Genomic DNA, 23,757 nt, shown 5'->3' on the forward strand with positions numbered 1-23,757 from the left:
TAACAGAAATACACAAACTACACGTAAGTCATCCGCACGTCCATCCAGATGCCTAGAATAAATCTTGTTTGGGTCATCCGTGTTTAGTACTCCCTCTGTCCATGATATAGTGCACATTTGTTTTTATGAAAGTCAATCTTAACAAACTTTGATTAAGTTTATATACAAAATTATCTGTATCTACAATATCAAATACATACCCTATGAAAATATATTTCATGATGAATCTAACGGTATTGATTTTATATTCAAGATGTTGATAAATTTTCGATAAATTTGGTCAAAATTTACGAAGTTTGAGTTAAAAAAAAATCTAATACACACTATATTTTTGGACCGATGGAGTATAAAGTTAGGATATCAAGATGTGCTATTTTTTGGGGTATACTTCATTGCAAGGAGCAACATTTCAGGATGGCTTTGTAAAGGCCTGGCTTTTATTCTAGGGGTTCTCCCAGCAAGATGGTTGCAGCTAAATTACGTTGTGGTCATGTCATATCGGATCTTCTCCACATTTTGAAGACTTGAAGTTATCAAGTCACCTCATTTGCATGGCTCCAAAAGTCCAACAATATTTTCCAATAAGTTAATCTCTCAGAATTCATAAATTGTAAACTATAACCAAAATATATTTGAATTGACTACCAATCACTTGATCACTATGTTGGATTGGTCCATGACCACTTTGTCTTGCCCCAAGTCCACCCACAATGATTAGATACACCAGCAAGGCCGCTCTTGCATATCATTCGCTGGTGTTTCTTGATGGTCTATGTGATTCCTTGCTGGTTGCAAGTTCTTGTGAAATTCTTTTGTTTCGTTTATTTGCATGAATTATGTATATGAGTCCCAAGAAACCTCAAAAGACCTTAATGCAACACCCCTGCTAAGGGTGTGTACAATAGCTTAGACAAGTTCCGCGTCTGTCTTTAGTGCCTCGCCATGCCACATGTAGATCATACTGTAGACACCTCCTACAATAGACTATAATTAGTTGTACATATAAGACCTCAAATAACGAGAAAATAAAAAACTATCGATGTAGGAATAATTAATTCTATTTGGGATCCCACCTAGTCCTACATGGCAAGTCAACAAAAATCCAAGCCTGTCAACAGCAAACCAAGAACATGGCCATGGTCAACAAGTCAATGGAGAAGAGGAAATAAAAAGACAAAATCAAAGGAAGAAGCAAAAAAGAAGAGGCCGAAGCCTAGAACATGCCCATATAGCCAATGCTCATCATGGTTGAGGGATGAGTGTTGGCACCCTCCACCTTTGACTAGTCCACGATGGACTGGTGGACCAAGTTTTACAATATACCCTTCCCAGCTACCACCACCATGGTAGCTTTGGTCACTCGTCAAGGATCCCTAACCTATGTAAGGCCCCATGGGCCCGTACTCATTCACTCTCACTTGAATGAAATCAAGGGGAGGACACTAGGGCAACTAAGGTAAGAATGGGAGCTCTAGGGTTTGAGTCCGAGGAGTCGCGTACGAGTTGGATCGACATTGAGGAAAAGAAGTTTGGAGAGGGTGCCGAGGAGTCACGCATGACTTCGACCTGCGACCAAACCTCCCTCAACGCTTTCCAAACATAGGACTAGGTCGCCCTCGTTGAGGTGAGGAAACCTCTTCAAAAAACATTGAGGTGTTAAATTTGTTGGTGTACGACTAACTTACTGTAAGACCGTCGTAGACACCTCTCTAATCTTTGTTTCGGCCTCATTGCTAATGTTACCCCCATTCACCCGTTGTTTTAACTACAATAACATTGGCGTCGATCGTGGGGAATTCTCTCCATTGTGTAAAGTCGTGAACCGATGAAGCTAGATGGCCCCCGCCTAAACAAGTTCCTTAGCCAAAAAGCAAGAAACAGTAAAGTGCAATAAGACGAAAAGGCAAAAGGCTCCTCGCGCCGGGATGTCGCTTGTCCCAGCTTGGTGTCGCGCCGATCCTCGACGTAGCTCGTCCTTGCCAGCGTGGAGCCGCGTAGACTGTTGATGGTCCAGTTACTAGGATGCCAAGCAGTTCTAGAACCCCCAAGTGCAAGGGATTGCAACTAGTCAAATTTAACAAATGAATACGATACAAGGGTCTTACGTCCAAGATACAACTTGCAACGGAAGTGAAATATACCTTACATAGGTAAAGTTTAACAAATGCCTTAAGAAGGCTAAAAAAAGCAAAAGGACATCCAGATCCCTGCCCAGGCCAAGTCTGGTGATAACCATAGTTAACGCTTCACCAAAAGATTACGTGCTCCAAATGCTATTATCTGATTTGCAGCATCTGGATAAAAAAGAATAATAAAACAAGGTGACCAAATTGTACTTGCAAGACTTACATCAGATGTATCTACGTAAGCAACATTTTGTATATGTGGTTTGAGCGGCGGCAATCACTAAGCATCTATAGAAGACACGCTACAGCTTGCTTCTACCAGAGACATGGTAGAAAGCGTATATGAGGTAAGATAGCATTAAAGATCAACTACTCTATTCACCTACCTAACCGCAAACATCCTTGCATTCCTCTTCGCATCATCCACAAAGAAGAATCTCCAACGCACTCACATGGTTGGCAAGTTTAATTAATTATTAATTGAAGTTGTTCTATGATCAAGTTAACAATCTCCAAGCTGTCCATAGCCGTGGACATGACTATTCGAATAGATTTAACCATGCAGGGGTGCACCAAGTTACCCATACACGTACGATCGTATCTTAGATGACGCACTGCACGGTGTATGCTGGCAGAGGTGATCGACTCAACACTTCCCGTATGTTGCAAACAAGTCCAGGGAGCTACTTGAGTTTTACCCGAATCGGGAGTCCAATCGAGGTCTGAGTCAAATCCAACCGTTGCGTGACATGCCCCTACCAAGTAAAAGGGGGGGGGGGAGGCTAGCCCACAATTCCTACATGTATGCAAATATCAGGGGATAACCTCCCCCAATGACAAAAACAAAATCATAACATACTCGTCTGTACGTGGAATAACATGAGTAATGTGCCCAGAAGGAAAGCCAGAACTATTGTGGCCCTTGGACAAGTCTGTGGTCTAAGGTAGTAGGTAGTAGGCTGACGAGGGCCCCATTTAAACCTCGCACGAGTTGTTAGTGCATCCAATCTTGAGTCGAGATAACAAGAACTCGGATCCTAGGCCGGCTCGAATGGAACAAATCACCGATGCTCTAAGCATGTCCTGCCAACCTTTAAATACATGTTAACATAATTAACTCCATTGCATAATAAAGAATGTATAAGAGCCAAGTTAACATGTATGATGCCCTAAAAGAACATCATGTAGATATGGCATAACTAAAGCATATACCCTAAACATGCATACTACAGTCAGAGCAGGCTCCCATGGTAGTATCAAGCAAGTAACTAGCATAATGAACGAAAGGTAAAGGCATATAAGGGTTACAATTGTTAGAGTTATATATATATATAGCCATGTAACCTTTCGTATTTACCCTATTGTATAAGGTTTTTTTTGCATATATTCCACACCTGTACATGTATATATACTGGCCTATGGCCACCTGGAAATACAAGTTGCATATTCCTAACATGGTATCAGAGCTAGGTCAATTTTTTGCACGCTGCAACTCGTGCTATTGATCCACTCTGCGTCGCCACCGTCCTCCGTGGCCGCCGCTCTTTTCTTTCTCCGCCCCGTCCGCCAGGTTCGCCCCTCTGGATCGATCTCTTTCTTCGTCTTGCTCGGTCTTCTCGGCTATCGATCGAGGCCCGCTCAAGTCTTCTAGGCTCCCTGGATCGAGGCCCGCCGGTCTTCCTGCTGCTCGAGACGGAGTCGGCCCGAGCTGGTTTCCCCGTCGCTGGAGCCAGCCCGATCTGTCTTCCCGTCGCCCGTGGCCCGCCGGCCGTCTTGCCGCTCGAGACCGATCTATCTCCACGTCGCCCGCCAGTCTTCCCGTCGCTTCAGTCCGCCAGATCGAGATTCTGCTTCCAGTGCGAGGCTCGTCCACTTCTGATTCCTACAGCTTGATCGAGACTCCCGCCGCTGCTGCAGATCGAGACTCCTGAACGTCTGCTTTCTGTTGATCCAAAAAAAAGAAAAGAAAAAAAAGGGCGTGATGTCTCTGTCCTCGGGCTATGTTGCTGTTCCTCGTTGTCCGATGATTTTTGATGGTACCAACTACATTGAGTTTGTCGGCTTCATGCGGATTCACATGCGTGGCCTTCGTCTTTGGGGCGTTCTTTCTGGCGAGGTCCCCAGTCCGCCGTGTCCAGTTCCTCCTGTGGCTCCTACTCCGCCGACGCCACCGGTTCTTGCTGCCGACGCTGATCAGGCTGCAAAGGATGCAGCTGAGCTGGCTGATGACGCTGCCGTTCTTGCTTATGATGAGCAGGTTCAGACCTATGAGGACGCACTTCAGACTTATCATGCAGCTCTGTCTGCTTACACTCAGTGGCTTGATGATGGTGCTCGTGCTGCAGCTATTTTGACTGCTAGTGTTCTGCCTCAGTTTGCCTCTGAGTTTCTCGGCTTCTCTACTGTATTTGAGATGTGGACTCGGCTTCGTCAGCACTATCAGCCCTCTGGTGATGCCTTATACCTGTCTGTGGTTCGTCAGGAGCATGCTCTTCAGCAGGGTGACTCCATTGTTGATGAGTTCTATGCATGGAGTTCTGCTATCTGGCATCAGCTTGATTCTCTCCGCACTGTTGGTTGTCGTACTTGTCAGTGTTGCCAGGCTGTGCGGGCTGATTTGGAGTTTCATCGTGTCTACGAGTTCTTGTCTCGACTCCGTAAGGAGTTTGAGCCCCGACGCGCTCAGTTGTTTGCTCGTGGTCGTATCTCCCTCATGGAGGCGCTTTCTGAGATCCGTGCTGAGGAGACTTGCCTCGGTGGCGATGGTTTACTTGAGGTTCCCTCTGTGCTCGCTACTCGAGTTCCTGCTATGCCTGCTGCACCGACTCCTTCCCACTCGAGTGCTCCGCCGCTCTTGCCTACTCCTACGGGCGGCTAGGGTCGGTCTCGTCCTCACTGCGGCTACTGCAAGATGGATGGTCATATTGAGTCTCAGTGCTTCCAGAAGAAGAAACACCTGCGTAAGGCGCGATCATCAGCTTGAGGGACTTCTTCTACTTCGACATCTTCAGCCACCGCCTTGACTGAGCAGGATATTCTACGACTTAAGCGTCTGCTTGCCGCTTCAGGTTCTCCTTCGACGGGCACTGCAGGTTCTGTGACTGATGCTTCCCGCACTGAGCAACCACCCTCTACACAGTCAGGTACATCCTCGTGGGTTCTGGACTCCGGAGCTTCTTTTCATATGTCTTCTCATTCTTCAAATTTGTCCTCTCTTAAATCGCTTGATTTTCCTGTTCATGTACTCACTGCTGATGGTACTCCTCTTTCTGTTGCTAGTCGAGGCAATCTTACCACACCTTCTTACTCTGTTCCTGATGTTGCTCATGTTCCTCGACTTACCATGAATCTTTTTTCTGCCGGTCAACTTACTGATTCTGGTTGTCGCGTCATCCTTGACGTTGACTCTTGTTCTGTTCAGGATCGTCGAACGCACACTTTGGTTGGGGCTGGCCCTCGCCGCCGTGACTCTCAGGGTCTTTGGGAGCTAGACTGGCTTCATGTTCCTTCCGCTGCCACCACTATCGCCAGTCTATCCGCTTCTGTCGCTTCAGCTACCGGCTCCTTCCAGCAGTGGCATCATCGACTTGGTCATCTTTGTGGGTCTCGCTTGTCGTCATTAGTTCGTCGAGGTCTTCTGGGGTCTGTCTCAGGAGATGTCTCTTTAGAGTGTCAGGGCTGTAGACTAGGAAAACAGATTCAGTTACCTTACCCTACTAGTGAGTCGGTGTCTCAGCGTCCTTTTGATTTAGTCCATTCTGATGTATGGGGTCCGGTTCCCTTCGCTTCGAAAGGGGGCCATCGATACTATATTATTTTCATACTCGTTACACTTGGCTTTATTTTATGATTTCTCGCAGTGAGGTTCTTTCCATCTATAAGCATTTTGCTGCCATGGTTCACACTCAGTTCTCTTCGCCTATTCGTGTGTTCCGTGCTGACTCCGCTGGCGAGTATATTTCCAAGATGTTGCGTGGTGTTCTTGTTGAGCAGGGCACTCTTCCTCAGTTCTCTTGTCCTGGTGCTCATGCTCACAATGGCGTGGCTGAGCGAAAACATCGCCACCTTCTTGAGACGGCTCGTGCGTTGATGATTGCCGCTTCTCTTCCACCTCATTTTTGGGCCGAGGCTATATTCACCTCCACCTATCTCATCAACCTTCAGCCGTCCGCTGCTCTCCAGGGTGGTGTTCCTTTCGAGCGTCTCTTTGATTGTTCTCCTGATTATTCGACGCTTCGCTTGTTTGGTTGTGTTTGCTATGTTCTTCTTGCCCCTCGGGAACGCACCAAACTGACCGCTCAGTCTGTTGAGTGTGTTTTCTTAGGCTATAGTGATGAGCATAAGGGCTATCATTGTTGGGATCCTATCGGTCGTCGGATGCGTATTTCTCGGGATGTGACTTTTGATGAGTCTCGTCCCTTCTACCCGCGTCCATCTTCCTCGACCTTTTCTGTGGAGGATATCTCTTTCCTTACTTTTCCCGACACACCTATCCCTCCAGTTGAGCCCTTGTCTCTCCGTCCTGCTCACTCTACTTCTCCACCTCTTGTGGATTTGCTGCCACCATCTCCCACGGTTTCCTCACCTCGCATGTCACCAGATTCTGCACCTTCATCCCCGGTGATTTCTTCATCTCCACCTCCTGATTCTACCTCGGCTATTCCTCCTCGTATTCTTCCATCTTTGCCTCAGTATTACACTCGTTGTTCACGTAATGTGGATGTGTCTGCTGACGTGCCGTCCTCCTCGTCTCAGCCTACCTATGGCTTGCGTCCTCGTCCGCTTTCGCCTGTTGATCGCCTTGGTTTTTCAACCGCTGGTGCTGTTGTTCTTGAGCCGACTTCTTATCGTGAGGCTCTTGTTCATCCTGAATGGCAGTTTGCGATGGCAGAGGAGATTGCTGCTCTTGAACGCACTGGTACATGGGATCTTGTTTCTCTTCCTCCAGGTGTCCGTCCCATCACTTGTAAGTGGGTCTACAAGGTTAAGACTCGCTCCGATGGTTCTCTTGAGCGTTACAAAGCTCGTCTTGTGGCTTGTGGTTTTCAGCAGGAGCATGGTCGTGATTATGATGAGACATTTGCTCCTGTGGCCCATATGACCACTATCCGCACACTTCTTGCCGTGGCCTCTGCACGCCACTGGTCTGTATCTCAGCTTGATGTTAAGAATGCCTTTCTTAACGGTGAGCTGCGTGAGGAGGTATACATGCAGCCACCATCTGGGTATTCTGTTCCTGATGGCGTGGTATGTCGTCTTCGTCGCTCTCTCTATGGCCTTAAGCAAGCCCCCCGCGCCTGGTTTGAGCGTTTTGCCTCTATGGTGACTGCCGTTGGTTTTTCAGCGAGTGCTCATGATCCAGCATTGTTTGTCCACCTTTCTCCTCGTGGTCGGACTCTTCTTCTTCTCTATGTTGATGACATGATCATCACTGGCGACGACCCCGAGTATATTGCCTTTGTAAAGGCCCGTCTTAGTGACCAATTTCTTATGTCTGATCTTGGACGTCTTCGCTACTTTCTTGGGATTGAAGTCTCTTCTACCTCTGATGGCTTTTTTATATCCCAGGAAAAGTATATACAAGATCTTCTTGTTCGTGCTGCTCTTACCGATGAGCGCATTGTTGAGACTCCAATGGAGCTCAATGTTCACCTCCGTGATACTGATGGTGACCCCTTGCCTGATCCGACGCGTTATCGTCATCTTGTTGGGAGTCTTGTCTATCTCGCCGTCACTCGTTCGGATATCTCTTATCCGGTTCATATTCTGAGTCAGTTTGTCTCCGCTCCCACTTCGGTTCACTATAGTCACCTCCTTCGTGTTCTCCGATATCTTCGGGGCACGATCTCTCACCGTCTATTCTTTCCTCGCTCCAGTTTTTTACAGCTTCAGGCCTATTCGGATGCTACGTGGGCTAGTGATCCCTCATATCGCCGTTCACTTTCTGCTTACTGTGTTTTTCTTGGTGGTTCTCTCATTGCCTGGAAGACGAAGAAACAGACTGCAGTTTCCCGTTCAAGTGTAGAGGCTGAGTTACGAGCTATGGCTCTTTTGACGGCAGAGGTGACTTGGTTACGGTGGTTACTTCAGGATTTTGGTGTTTCTGTTACTACACCTACTCCGCTCTTGTCTGACAGTGCAGGTGCTATTAGCATTGCGTGCGATCCTGTGAAGCATGAGCTCACCAAGCATATTGGCGTTGATGCTTTCTATGTGCGCGCTGGTGTGCAAGATCAGGTTATTGCTCTTCAGTATGTGCCTTCCGAGTTACAGTTGGCGGATTTTCTGACGAAGGCCCAGACTAGAGCGCAGCATGGCTTCTATCTCTCCAAATTCAGTGTTGTTAATCCACCATGAGTTTGAGGGGGGGTGTTAGAGTTATATATATATAGCCATGTAACCTTTCGTATTTACCCTATTGTATAAGGGGTTTTCTGCATATATTCCACACCTGTACATGTATATATACTGGCCTATGGCCACCTGGAAATCCAAGTTGCATATTCCTAACAACAATAAATAGGCCATGCACCAGAATAGGTATTGAAGACCAACTACAACATCGTTACACTAATGCAAGAACAAGGGAGGAAGCAATGGGATGTGTTGGAATGGACAAGGAGGTTTTACTTGCCTAGAATCCACACTTGGTACATTCTCATACCTTGCTCGTATCTCACGTCATCCCCGGACCCTATCGCGAAGAAGCTGAACACTGGAAATGAATCAACAGATGCAACTACGCAACGATCCAACATGCTCATGATATGCAATGTTATGTCATGGCAAGTTACGATGCTTGAATGGTCTAATGCAATCAAAATGCAATTAAACTAAATTCCATATTTAAAGAATAGGGCTCAATCTTGTTTAGCTACTCAAACCACTTTAAATGTCTTTAACAGGAGTGATCATGATAAGATGATGATGGAAATGAGTTCAGAAAGTTAATGAGGAAGGAATGAATTATATATAGCAATTCCAAAGTCCACATATATAAAGAATAGGTTCAATCTTGTTTAAGCCTAAACAACAATTTTAAATGTTGTTATGATGCATGAGAATGACTTAACGAGGTTCTATGCAATTTTCTGAGCAATTTGACATATAGTATGACACGTCACATTTTCATTGCCATGGAAGCACATTTTGTTGCCACGACGGTGTTTCCGGGGTTCCGGCCGCAAAAAGCCTCAAGTGTGTTGTCATGTGTGCAAATTGAGCTAACGGTGCATAGTGGTGACACGGAGGCCACAAGCTCAAGACAATAGAAGGTGCGAACGTCCAATTGGTCGATCCATTGCTATCATGCACACAACCGTCTCGGGTCGTCACCTTTGTTGTGTGCGGGTGGGGCGGATTGGGTTCGGTGCGGTGTAGTCATTCGTGTGTCGTAGTCGTACTTGGCAGAGGTCCACGACGGTGGTAGTCATTTGGGCGTTGGTACCCAGACTTGGTGAATCTCCAGATGGTGAGGAACTTGGCCCACATAATAATTATGAGGCCCTAGCCAAATCAGCCAAGGTTTATGAAGGGCATTTTGGACATTTGGCATAATTTAAGGTTTTAGCCCTTTAAGAAAAAGTTGAGGGTTGATTAAATCCTCATTTCAAATTAAATTGGATGCAATATGAATGCAATGCTTATGAGATGAACATGATGCAAATCAATGACTGCGGAAAGTGTTGGTCCTGGGCTGTTACATAGTTTAACCTAACCACCACATCAATACACTACCTTGCATCCCTCTCGCATCCTTCACGAGGTAGGATCCCCAAGGCACTCACACCTAAGCAAGTTTATTAAATTATTAGTTAAAGTTGTTCTACAATTAATTACAAAATCTCCAAGTCGTCCATAACCATAGACATGACTATTTGAGTAGATTTAAACCTGCAAGGGTGTACCATTTTACCCTATTGCGTGTCAAACACTCTTAATGCCATGTAGTCAACACACATGGGGTATGCCCACAGAGTGAGAGTGGCCACGACACTTCTCCTACGCAGCAAACAAGTCCAAGGAGCCATCCAACTGAGTTTTACCTGAATCGTGAGTCCGACCGAAGCTCCGAGACCGAAGCTCCGAGACGGACCCAACCGTTGTGTCCTGGGCTAAGGTGGCTAGGGCCTGCATGATAACCCCCTGTCCACTTCACAATTCCTATGTGTATGCAACGGCCATCCAAGCATTAAAGTCATCATAACTTATGGTTTGAAGGAAGTATTCACATTTCATTGGACTGTATGAGTTCCTGATTACATGTTTGCAACTGCATGTTCAATCCCGGGTTTAAATATGATCACAGTACCACAGGATCATCACGAACTAACTGCAGTTTGTAGCTCTTGGTACATTTATACAGGTTTAGGGACCTGAATGTGCAATTCATAAGTTGAGGGAGCCATGTGACGCGCACACAAGTTTAGTGACCTATGGTGCAGTTGACTCTTGATAATTCTTCCAACAGAGGCCAGCTTGCCTAGTTTAAATTATCTCAATTCTCAAAGCAATATTAAGCACATAGCTGACATCCATTCGTCTAGAGATCATTTGCTCCCTCCATTCCGATGAATAAGGTGCACACACATTTCAAACTTCAACTTTGACCATCAATTTAACCAACCAAATGTAGATTATGTGTGACAAAAGTTATATAGCTGGATTCGTATTCAAAAGAAGTTTTCAATGATATGATTTTTAAGTCACATAACTTATATAATACTCCATATTGGTCTAACTCGCAGGCAAAGTTGAATTTTGCAATACGTGCATGCCTTATTTATTGGAATGGGGGTAGTAGTACATAATGTTTAATATTCGTGGAAGAATGTGTATATTATTTTTAGGAAATGTATTTATTCTCCCCGGCCTCTGCATCCCTCATTCAATGCTTATTACAAAGAGATGTGTCAGGGGGATGACCCCCGTGTAAGCAAATCCAGACCTAACAATCTTCCAAAACAACGGGGAGGCAAGCGCCCCGCCATCCGGCTTGCCCTGCCATCCGGCTCCGGGCTGGCTGGGCGGGGCACCAAGGCTTGACCCGGCCGAGCCGGCTCCCGCTCAGGCCGACCGACGGGCGGGCGTGGCTACAGTGCACCTATTGTCCCGACCAAAGCAGGCGTGGCTACAGTGTGCCCCGAGGCCACATCCCGGAGTCCTCGGCGGCGACCTGGTGCGGTCCTGTAGCAAGTCGGCGCCCACCACCCCGTGACGCGAGCAACGGCGTGCCACAGATCCGCGGCCCCCGCGGGACTCGTGTCCAGCGGGTCTGGCAGCCGGCGGGACCCGTGGCCGGCTCGAGACGATGACATGAGGGCCCCGTGCCCATGTAACAATTACCATTGTAACCCTGGGGGGCAGGTCTATAAGACCCCCCCAGGAGCCCTCCATCCGGGGGGTTCCATTCCTTTTCCACACACACACACACACGCATAACCAGGAGAAGGAGAGAGCTAGCTCTTCTTCCTCCTCCCCTCAAACAGCTCCAGGAGCGCCTTGTATTCACCTTGTGAGATCCATCTAGTAGATCCAGCAGGACTAGGGGTTTTACATCCCCCGGAGGGCCCTGAACCTGGGTACATCGCGAGTCCCTCTCCGCTTGTCCCCGATCTCGCATCCGGAACCCTCCGACGTCCTCCGGCCCCAACCACGTTCGATAAGCCTACCCATGGCATTTGCCGTGAGAACACCACGACAAGATGAAACTCCTATCTTGCCAAAAGGAGGGCAAGATAAAAACATGGACCAACTAAGACAACTCATGCCAACAAAACTACTCTAAACACTCAGGGAGCCTACCGTCCAAACTGGGACGTAAACTACTTGGTAATCCACTCGAGCTTCTTTGCATCAAGCTCCATCAGCACAAGGTGCTGGGCCTTGTGTAATAACGTCCATAACAACAGCCAATTGGTACATGCGATTAGCACCTGCATACAAGAATGACCATTTTTCTTGTAAAAAATGGCGTCATTTCTGCATAGCCAGATAGACAAAAGCACCGCTGCTGCCCCAACTAGAATAAGAGATCTTAAAGATTTATCAACCCCCCTTAGCCAGGACCCAAAAATATGTGAAATAGTATGGGGCGGGGTGATATTAAAGGCTAAATACACAGCTTGCCATGCAATACGTGCTAGACAACAATCAAAAAAGGAATTTTGAATGGTTTCTTCATAACGGAAGCTACAACGAGTATCCCCTTGCCACATTCGTTTTACTAGATTATCCTTAGTATAACTTCTCGGTAGAGGAACCAAAGGAAAACTTTTATCTTCAACGGTAATTTAAAAAAAAAGGCAGCCCGGTGCACATAGCTCCCGCTTGTGCAGGGTCCGGGGAAGGGTTCGACCACTTTGGGTCTATAGTACGCAGCCTTTCCCTACATTTCTGCAAGAGGCTGTTTCCAGGACTTGAACCTGTGACCTCATGGTCACAAGGCAACAACTTTACCGCTGCACCAAGGCTCCCCTTCATCAATGGTAATTTAAGACGCCACAAGCTTCTCAACTTAAACTTGACCCTTGTATACATCGAGTGCACAGAAACAGGCAAGAAGCGTGAAGATCCCATTTAAATAGGTCCTGGTCTGTAGTAAGCTGCACATCTGCAACCTTTAGGACAATCTCATTTCTGTCCACCAAATGCTGACGAATGACGCAATGAGAGCCGTACGAAAGTCAGACCTGTGAGTTCTCTACTCCAATAATCGCAGGAACAGTGGCATCCCTGTGACGGACAATATTAAATGACTTGGGCTACAAAACCGGAAGAGGCTTATCCCCAATGCATTTATCCTCCCGGAATCTAATTGATTCACCATTACCTAGAGAAAAAAGATCCAGATTGAAGAAAAGTATCTTTAACCTTCATGAGACCCTTCCAAAAGTGGGAGTCCGTTTGCCTTTAACTGCCATGAGTGAGTGGATTCTACCCCAAATATTTATTACATAAGAGTGACTGCCACACTCCGTCCTTGGTTAGCAGCTTAAATAGTCACTTACTTAGAAGGCACCTATTTTTGACTTCTAGATGGGTGCCGAGGCCACCCTGGTCTTTAGGAGTACACAAAATCTCCCCACCATGCTAAATGATACTTTCTCTTATGTTGATCCGGTTGCCAAAAGAATCAGGAGCGATAATAATCTAACCTCATGCGAACCCCCTTGGGTATCTCCAAAAAGGACATCATGAAGATGGTGAGGTTGCTCAGCACAGAATTAATCAAAACCAAGTGCTCATTGTAGGGAAGAATCTGTATATTATAACTTGCTAATGGGCCTTATGTTACTGCATGCAGTGGCCTTTCAAACTTTAAATCAGAAGACGACCGTCTTGTCCCCTGAAGTGCTACTTTCTGCGGGAGTTCCTTGCTGCAGGTACGGGGACATGGTTTAACATTCTTGTTTGTGATATTCTCTTGGTCATTATTTGAGCATTGGGCACTATTGATAGATACTTCTCCAAAGCAGATTGGTTCAGAACCCTGGAGAATTTGTTATCACCTTCCCTGGAGCTTATCATTGTGGTTTTAGCCATGGTAGGCCATCAATCATGTCTGTATACATTGAATGCATTTCTATAAGTTATCTGTTTGCTCCTGCATGTGTGGATCTACTTCACTAATTATTGTAAAGAAGTGTTCTCAGATACTTAGAAATGGAATTTTGAAAAGCTACTTTCAGTAGGTGTTCTTATGATTTTATTCAACTTTGTTCGTCAGTCAGATGCTGCAGTAATAGTATATATTGTTATTACTGATTTAGATGACAACCATTCGTTATAGCCGTTATTCTACACCTGTGATGAAATGTTTCAATTTATAGCTTCTTTTAGAGTTATCAACAGTGGGCTTGCACTCACTTGAAATAACTTTATTGGTGATTATTTCATGATAATTGACCATGATGTTTGCATCCGTAGGCGAATTTGAAAGAGTTAACTGCTGTAGACGGTAGGCCTAGTTTCTTGTAATAACACAGTCCCAAATTGTTGGAAGAGGGATGGCAGTTTTGACTGGTCAGGGTTTGTAATTTCATTTGCGGATGTGGATCACATGTATTCATTTTTCCAACTACCAAATCACTGCTACATTTAAAGTTTGGCATTTAATATGTGTCTTCTGAAGAGTTATGAATACTAATTATTGTAAATGATTTCGACCCCTATGATTGAAACAATGAATTTATTTAACTATTTCATTTTCACAGGATTTAATTGTGGGGAAGCAACAAATATTGCAACTCCTCTCTGGTTGCAGGTGGCCAAAGAAGCTGCAATCCGGAGGGCTTCAACTAATTGTGGTCCAATGATTTCTCATTATCAGCTGCTTTACAAGCTTGCATTGTCATTAAGTCAAAGGTGTGCTGCAACGAATACAAATATCATTCTTTTTTGTCATATAATTTTTTGTTTATGCAAGAATACTGAACTGATGCATTCTCTTTATATCTTTTTAATTTAAGTTACACTAAAATAACTAGATATATTGTTGGAATTCAAACGACTTATGATGGATGCATTACAGTTTCATCTGATTAAACTAGTCTATTCAGTTATGACACAGCCTCCTCTTCAAAATGGACAGTGAATGTGAATTATCTTTGCGATAATTTTGTAGAGTTATATTTATGCAGTTGGTTATATTTTGGAAAATTATTTGCTTGTTATAGGGAACCTAAGGATTTCCATACTCTTCCAAGAAGCTCTCGATTAAGGGATAAGAAGAAGAAGGATGAAGGAGATACAATGGTGAAAGAAAAATTTGTTGGAAGTGTGATTGAAAATAACAATTTGCTTAGTATCCTTCTGGATAAGAGTTCTTGTATAATTGTTCCTGAGACTCCATTTCCTCCTACATCCTTTCCTACGATGATGAAACCTGAACTCACTGTTAAACAAAGTTTGACGGGTGGTCACTGTAGTATTAGTCAGCAAGCAGTGCACAATATGTCTGTTGATGTGGCACTAGACAAAAGTATAGTAGTAGAGAACATGAGTCACTCTCAGTCAGTTACTGAAGCATCTTTATCTGCATACAACAGAAGAAAGCTTTATGAAACAAAATATGGTGAACTTGGCACTGCTGCCTTCTGTTTATCACCATCCAAGTTGCAGAGTGGAGTAACTGATAAAGATAAGAGAGGTGGGCTCTTAGATCAGGGGCGGTTGCCGTGCGTTCAGTGTGGCATATTAAGCTTTGCTTGTGTTGCCATCATTCAACCTAGAGAAGCAGCTGTCCAGTTTGTGTTGTCTAGAGAGGGCATCTCATCGAGTGCAAAACCGGGAGAAGTTAGTGAATCAGATGGTATCTCAAATTGGATAACCAAAAATATTGAGATAGTTCCTCAACAAGGTTAGTGCGACTTGATCTTTACCCCTACACAATCTCATGTGCATAATAATCACTTTTACCCCATATAATTTTTTTCCCCTCCATCGTGTCATTTCTAAATATTGTACTGGTTATGGTATTGTTTTTTTTTTGATCCAGCACATATCATCTTAATCATCTTTCTGATTTTGGTCAAATTGGAGCTAAAAACAGAAATAGCGTTGCATTCAAAGTAGTGTTTTTGCACTATGAGAAGTGATCGATCTGCTAAAGTTTTCTTGTAATCATAATATCAAACAATGAATGTTATGTTTTGAAATTATTATATTTGTATGTGAAAGGTGCAAGTGATAAAAATCATCAGTGCTTCTTTTTTAGTTCCTGATTTCCTACAGCTGAATGGAACTAAAGGATAAGAACTATTATGATGAAGTGTGTTTCATTTTGCATACCTGGAAGACTTGATATAAATATCATGTCTGTTTTCAACAGGACAAGCTTCGGAAGCACTTAGCGTAAGTTTAGCCCATGTATCTGATCGGTGTGGACAACTATACAGCAGGAACAATAATGGATCAACCTCTGCTCTAGGGCTTCTAGCTTCTACTTACGGATCATCAGACTCTGAGGAGGAATCAAACCAAGGCAAAGATAATCAGTTATTGGAAACATCAGTTAGCTTCTCAAGTACAGTTCAGCGTCAAAGATCAAATTCGCACTTGTATGAAGAGTGTTGTGAAGCCAAAACCACAACTTCTTTGCTGAAATCTATAGAGGATAATAGTACGACAATAACTCGATGTGGTAGGGACACAGATATCAATCATTTAGCAAAGCTGAGAGAGCAAGGAACAACCTATGATCAGTGTTCTGTCTACGTTGATTTGGCTAATGATCTAACCATATCAGGTGTAAAAGCCTATTCAGATACTCATGTAACCACAGCTAAGTCCTCAATTGAACCAGATGTGTTGACCCAGCTCAAGTACAACAATGATTCTTGCAGAATGCATGTATTTTGTCTAGAACATGCTTTGGGGACATGGACACAACTTCAGGAAATTGGTGGTGCTAATGTTATGCTCTTGTGTCATCCGGGTATTAACACTGTTCCATAATCTCTTGAGTCCTGAGTTTGTCCTTCACTATGCTATCTTAAACAAAAGTCCAATTTTGAATCTATTGCAGAAGTTCAGTTTTCAACCTTGGAACCTGAAATCGGTTGTTTTAATATTGAAATACTGAACCAGTTTTATATTTTACGGCTAGAAACAACCAATTTTTTTAGAGTTTAAGGTAGAAAAATGATTTTCTGTGATGGTTCCGGGTTGAAAAGTGGACTCTTTTCTTTATCTTTAGATTTTGGGCTTGTACAATAGGATTTGACACTTCAAATATTTTCTTGTTTGACTGTTTTGTGTATGCACCTTATTGGTGATTATAGATTTGAGACTATCAGTCAGATGGTAAACTAGGCATGAGATGTGGGGAGATTCAACCTTAGAATTTATTCAAATAGACTGACACCCTTGACGTTGAGCATGTTATTTGAGCAACTACAATATTTGGTTTCCTTTCTATATTCCCCAAAAATATATTCATACTCATTGCAATTTTCTTGGGGATATCTCTGAATTAGTATGCGGGTATGCTGAAAGGGATAAAGTATACAGTTTTTATTAAGTGAATAAAGTGTGAGCTTTTTTTTAGTATGGAATAGTCATATGATTCCATAATCCTAGGAGTGCCTTCCTGCTCCTCATATCCAACATGTTTGTGTTATACCCTTAATATCATTTTAAATATACTTAAGTAGTACAGGATACTCCAAAGAGAAACTTGATGTATTTTCCTTTTTGGTCCATATTTTTAGCACAATTGCTGTACATACTCTGTTGTATGGAGAAGGCCATATAGTAACAAAGAGCTTCAGTTACATATTTTTCATCAAATTCAGTATGGGGTATACTATATTCTCAACAACACTTCAATATTGCTACGAAGGTGCAAGGAGAGTGCTTCAAAAGCTTCAGAGCTTTCATAGGCACTGTCCTTGTTTTCTTTCTGGAAATATAGGCTATATGTATAATGTTAGAAGAGCTATTTTTTAGCAATCTTTGTAATATTATTGCTAGAGTCAACAGTGTTTTTAGTGGACGTCAATCATGTATTCCATGTAAAATGAAGTTGTTCTTGATTAGTGATTTACGTTGCATTTTCAGAATATCCTAGAGCAGAGTCAGCAGCAAAATTCATAGCAGAAGAACTTGGTTTGAAGCCTGATTGGAAAGATGTAGCTTTTGAAGAAGCAACTGATGATGACATCAGAAGAATTCAGTTGGCTTTGCATGATGAAGATGCTGAACCTGCAAGCAGTGACTGGGCAGTTAAAATGGGTATCAATATATACTACAGTGCAAAACAGAGCAAATCCCCGCTTTACAGCAAGCAGATACCATACAATTCCATCATTTACGAGGCATTTGGCCAAGAAAACCCAGACAATTTGACAGATTATGGACGGCAAAGATCAGGCGTGACAAAGAAAAGAGTGGCTGGATGTTGGTGCGGGAAAGTTTGGATGTCAAACCAAGTCCATCCCTTTTTAGTTCGTGAGCACGAAGAACACAATCGTGCTATAGTTTGCAGCAAAGTGATGCTTGGTGCTAATTACCATGAGATAGTATACGATGAACCATCGCTTACATGTAATACAATGGTTGACTGTAGCCCATCAAAAAGGATATCCAGAAGGAAAGGAAGGGACTCTATTGAAAAATCTGGAGCCAGAAAGAAGAGATGCTCCGCCAATGATGAAGCCATTTTACATTGCAGTAGCCTTGGGATGAACTCTAAAACCATCAGCGATCAGCCTAGAAACTTCGATGATCATGACAAACATGAAGGAGGTAAAATTACAGAAGCACCAAGCACTCAGCAATATCAACAATATACCTTGCAAAGCATGAACATGAAGTCAAGTTCTAACAAGCCAAAGGATGATAAAGGAAACCGCAATTTTCTTGACCTTTATGATGAAGCTAATGACGTGGACTGCTGGTTTAACATAGATTCTGGAGATAATGCTGCAATACGACACTTGGAAGACAGTCGACAACAAGAACTTGGTACTGTGAAAGCTAAATCTCCAGGTAAATTGCAAGGTAATATGAGAAAATCGAGCAAGTGCAAGGCGAGAGATGATTCTCTGAATGGAGACAAGAAAGTGCAAAAGATGAATAAGAAATCAATTTCTAGGAAGCAAAAGGACGTCGAGATAAATACACAGTTTCGAGAAGAATACGAGGGAGATAACAACTGGGAGGAAGTTCCAGAAGGAAAAGATCATGATGTGAAAGAGGAATCTAGAGCCAAAACACGAAATGGTGAGGATGATAAAAGAAACAACAACTCTCATGAACTACATGATGAAGATAATGATATGGATTGCTGGCATGACATACAAGGCGGAGATAACGCCACAATGGGAAACTTGGATAACAGTCCAGTACAAAGACTTGAGGCTGCAGAAGTGAAATCTGGTGGTAAATTGCATTGCTGTAAGAGAAAACCCAGCAAGGGCAAGGCAAAGGATGATTACTCAAATGGAGATGAGAGATTGCAAATGCTGAACATAGAATCAATCTCTAGGAAGCAAAAGAGTGATAGCCAGTTTGATGAAGGTTGTGACAGAGATAACGCTTTGAACTCTTTGCTTAATGATGTGGATGAAGCCACACGAGAGAACTGTTATGAAGTTCGGGAAGAAGAAATGGATGGCATGGAAGTGAAGCCTAGAGGGAAGGTGCAAACTGGTAAGAGAAAAACCAGCAGATGTCAAGCGGGTGATAAAGCAGCAAAATTTCCTTGTGATATAGAAGGGTGTGACATGAGCTTCAACTCACAGCAGGATTTGTTGTTGCACAAGCGTGATATTTGTCCTGTTAAAGGATGCAAGAAAAAGTTCTTCTGCCATAAATACCTGCTCCAGCACCGCAAAGTGCACATGGATGAAAGACCACTCAATTGTGAATGGAAGGGCTGCAAGAAGACATTCAAGTGGCCATGGGCTAGGACAGAACACATGAGGGTCCATACGGGGGTGCGACCTTACGAATGCATGGTACCTGGCTGTGGTCAGACATTCAGATTTGTGTCGGATTTCAGCCGCCACAAGAGAAAGACTGGCCATTCCAGTGGTAAGAAAAATAAGGAGAGTACATAACTTCTAATCCCTGTGCAGGAGTGCAGGTTCTTTCTCTGAAGGGTATGCTGATTGAATAACTGCATCAGATTCCATTTGTCGTTGGATTAACCTGCATTAGGAGTCTAATTCATTCCATTGTTTACTGACTCCGCATAATGAGTCAATTTTTCCAGTGCCTTGGGTCCAACTGGCCTGTTGTTGACTGGGGTTATTCCAAGTCAATTGTATGTGCTTTAGTTTATCGCCAACGCTTGGGGAAGTTCCTTTTGTCATCATGGTTAAATTGACATACTTATCTTGCTGTCTGGTGGCATTCAGTTAGTTGTTCGTTATTATTTTCCTATTTATTATTACAAATTGCAGCGTAGGTAATAATAATGTGCACGCTTATTACTATGCTACATCTTTGTTTTTTCTTTTTCAAAATATTGTCAGATAGATCTCACTTTCGATAAAGGGTATTTTTATCGGGTTTGCTATGATTCAGTCTGAGTCCAGGTCCGTTAGAGCCATGTGCGCTAAGATCCATGCATTTTGTGCGTTGGCTTTTTCTTTTTTGGAGAGAATTTTTGTGCGTTGGCTGAGGCTGGAATTTGGAACATTCCAAAAAGTGGGAGATCCAACTACAAGGAAACAGGCAGTCTGGTACATATTGTTATGGTACCTTTCACCTTTTTTTTTGACATGGGAAACATCTCCCGTCCTTTCTGACTCTTTTTCTTTTTTTATATGGGAAATTATCCCAAATGACAAATGAAAGTAATCAGTTTGAGCTTGATTAGTCCTAAACACAATGTGAGTTTTTCTTTTGACTTAGTCCTCTGCGGTGAGTTAACGGGAATGGATAAGAGGCTCAGCTGTTCGTGTTTTTCTCGGGCAGATCGCGTGGCCCATCCCATCCAATTCACGCTACGACGACAAACAAAGATATAAAAAAGAGAAAACCAAAGCTTCAGTTGGTACTTCATGTCCTCGATCATCGCTGCATATGCCGAAGAGTCCATCTTGCGCAGGTCCAACGCCTTCGCCAGGAGTTGCGAGTCGGTTTCAAACACTACTCGAACTAGGCCGAGCTTAGCTGCCATAGTGATTGCATGGGACATAGCTACAGCTTTCGCCGCAAAAGCATCGCTTACGTTGTCTTTCCTCCCAGCCCGAGCACAAAGCAGGCCCCCTCCTTTGATCTAACCGCGACACCCCACCCGGCGTGGTGCTGACCAGGAACAAAGGATCCGTCCACATTGATCTTATAATCAGCCTCGGCCGGGGGTCGCCATCTCTCAGGGTTTCTTCGCTTTTTCGCCAACAAATCTAAATTATCTTGAAAAATAGAAGGATAGATAAAATTCCAATGGCCATTGGACATGATTCGATCCGACGTTGAATAATCAAGAATTGCCCTATCTTTTTTACCATAAGTATTCATTTGATCTTGATCCTTGTGGAGTGAAAAAGACGCTATACTGGATCTGCACATACTTACTGACAATATCCATAAATGGCTTGTTTTTGGTAATCGGTGAAGATTACCATATTGATATTCGGGCGCATGGTAAACATCAGTACTCCAGTGCATTTCGCCGTCTGATTCAGCATAAATATGCTTTTGTACCCTTTCTTTAAAATGTAAAGTGGACGTTCCGGCACGAATCTCTGCAATTACTTGTTCGGATTTTACATATTGATCATTTTGCACTAGAATCAAGCTTTTTGAGGGAATATTCACACTATATAGAATATCTTGACTCTGAATAGTTACATGCAAGTCTATATAACATAGAAAAGTAGGCTGCCCATGACTGGTACGTGTGGGGTGAACCAAATTCTCATTGGATTTTATTTTTCCATTCGAAGGGGATCGTACAAGGTCAGCAGTACCCCCTGTGAATACTCCGCCAGTATGAAAAGTTCTTAATGTTAGTTGAGTCCCTGGCTCCCCAATTGATTGACCTGCAATAATACCTACGGCTTCTCCCAATTCGACCAGATCACTATGAGTAGGACTCCGGCCATAGCATAATTGACAGATCCAAGAAGTGCTTCGGCAAGTAAAGGGGGTTCTAATATATATTGGTTGTGCTCGAAATGGTAGTGCTCGAAAGGCAGTTATGAATCGATTGACTAATCCAATTCCAATATCTTGATTTCGCGCGGCAATGCATCGTGAACCGATATATATCGTCTGCTAATACACGACCAATTAGTGTTTGGACAAAAAGTTTTTCCGTCATCCCATTTTGAGGACTTACGGAAATACCTCGGATAGTACCACAATCTCTTCTACGCACAATAATATGTTGAACTACTTCAACAAGTCTACGTGTAAGATATCCAGCATCTGCTGTACGCACAACAGTATCTACAACCCCTTTGCGGGCTCCGTAGCAGGAAATTATATATTCTGTCAAAGAAAGTCCCTCGCGTAAATTGCTTTGAATAGGTAAATCAATCATTTGTCCTTGAGGGTCCGACATTAATCCTCTCAACTGCTTTCCCGAAGATTTGAATATATTCGAGCACACTGGACCTCGTCCGTCTTGCCACTTCTGCAGCCGCAAGTGGCAATTCTCCCTCTCTGAGTTTGTTCCTATTTGACCACCACAACCACCAAAAGGTAAACACGTGAAGCCGCTTTTTTACATCGAGGCCCCATAGATAATCCATCATCACATGCACGGACATAATGGTCTCCAGCTCCATGCGCTCCTTCTCCATGGCTAGGTCCCTCCACACTTCTTTCACTGACTTGCATTTTATGAAAAGATGTGCTCCATCCTCCTCTGCCTTGCCACAGAATAAGCATTTGGTGTCGGCGATTGGGATGCCCTTGCGTGCTACATTTGTGCGAAGAGCGAGAGAGTCATGTTTAATCCTCCAAGCAAACATTTGGATATTTTTTGGGCAAGGCATCTTCCAAATAAGTTTCCATGAGTCATCCTTAGCGCTGTTCAGATCTCCAGGGTTTGAATCACTTCCCCCACCCCACCATTACGAGTATTCTGCTCGAGCTGACGCTAGAGTTTATATGCACTTTTTACGGAGTGCATCCCCTTGGTATCGTATTGCCATGCAATGAAATCCTGGACTCCTTCCCGCAGCGGTATCTGGAGGATATGTTTGATGTCATCCGCCCAGAAGGTGTCGCGCACCAGTTGCTTGCCCCACTGACCGGTATTTGGATCAATGAGATCGCAGACTCGCTCAAGAAGGGATTGCCCTTTGGGGTCAGGACACGTCGCGACCAGGGCCGAGGTATCCACGGATCAGACCAGATTTTTACTTGAGTACCATCGCCAATCCTCCAAATATACCCCTCCCGGAACAGGTATAGCCCATGAAGTAGGTTGCGCCAAGAGTAGGAGATACCATCTCTAGGAGCAGCATCAAGGATCTGACCGTTTGGGAAGTACCGAGCCTGCAATACCCTAGCACAGAGAGAGTCCGGGTGTTGGATAAGTCTCCATATTTGCCTGGAAAGCAAAGCTATGTTAAAATCATTCATGTCTCGGAATCCCAATCCCCCCTGTGCTTTTGGCTTAGTAAGTGTTTTCCAGCCAATCTAATGTGTGGTATGCTCCTTGTCCTGTTGGCTCCACCAGTAATTTCCTACCAGCGAGCCGAGTTCCGCACAGAAAGATTTTGTCAAGTAAAAACAAGATATAGCAAAGGTGGGAATAGCCTGAGCAACCGCCGTGACCAAAGTTTCCTTGCCGGGCGGCCCTCGCGATGAACCTCTCCTTCCACCCATACACTCGTCCTGCCATCGCGCCCTTGACAAAGGCAAACGCTTTCCTTCTTGATTTACCAACATGAACGGGGAGGCCTAGATACTTCTCATTCCATGACTCGCTTTAAATTTGTAGGGCATCCTTCATAGTCGTTTTGATCGTAGCTCCGGTATTACGGCTAAACATGATCGCTGATTTCTCCAGGTTGATACATTGTCCCGAGCACTCCTCATAGATATCAAGTACCTGGCGCAGTTCTTGGGCCTCAACTTGTTTGGCTTTCAATAGAAGAATGGAGTCGTCCGCGAAGAGCAGGTGGGACACCACCGGTGCTTGCGGACAGATCTTAACCCCGGT

General features: G+C 44.0%; 1 protein-coding gene across 1 annotated transcript in view; it reads left to right on the top strand.

The window, feature by feature from the left end:
* The window catches only part of LOC123120022 (lysine-specific demethylase JMJ705), a 29,177-nt gene extending 9,158 nt beyond the window's left edge, over positions 1 to 20,019 (top strand). The window contains exons 2-7 of the mRNA XM_044540029.1: positions 13,432 to 13,510; positions 13,604 to 13,671; positions 14,342 to 14,492; positions 14,804 to 15,486; positions 15,958 to 16,563; positions 17,688 to 20,019. Of these exons, the coding sequence (XP_044395964.1) occupies positions 13,432 to 13,510; positions 13,604 to 13,671; positions 14,342 to 14,492; positions 14,804 to 15,486; positions 15,958 to 16,563; positions 17,688 to 19,690 (3,590 nt within the window). The 3' untranslated portion in view covers positions 19,691 to 20,019. The remainder of the gene's footprint in view (positions 1 to 13,431; positions 13,511 to 13,603; positions 13,672 to 14,341; positions 14,493 to 14,803; positions 15,487 to 15,957; positions 16,564 to 17,687) is intronic.
* The last annotated feature ends 3,738 nt before the right edge of the window (positions 20,020 to 23,757 follow it).

Source organism: Triticum aestivum, chromosome 5D (assembly GCF_018294505.1).
Source record: "Triticum aestivum cultivar Chinese Spring chromosome 5D, IWGSC CS RefSeq v2.1, whole genome shotgun sequence".
NCBI lineage: Eukaryota > Viridiplantae > Streptophyta > Magnoliopsida > Poales > Poaceae > Triticum > Triticum aestivum.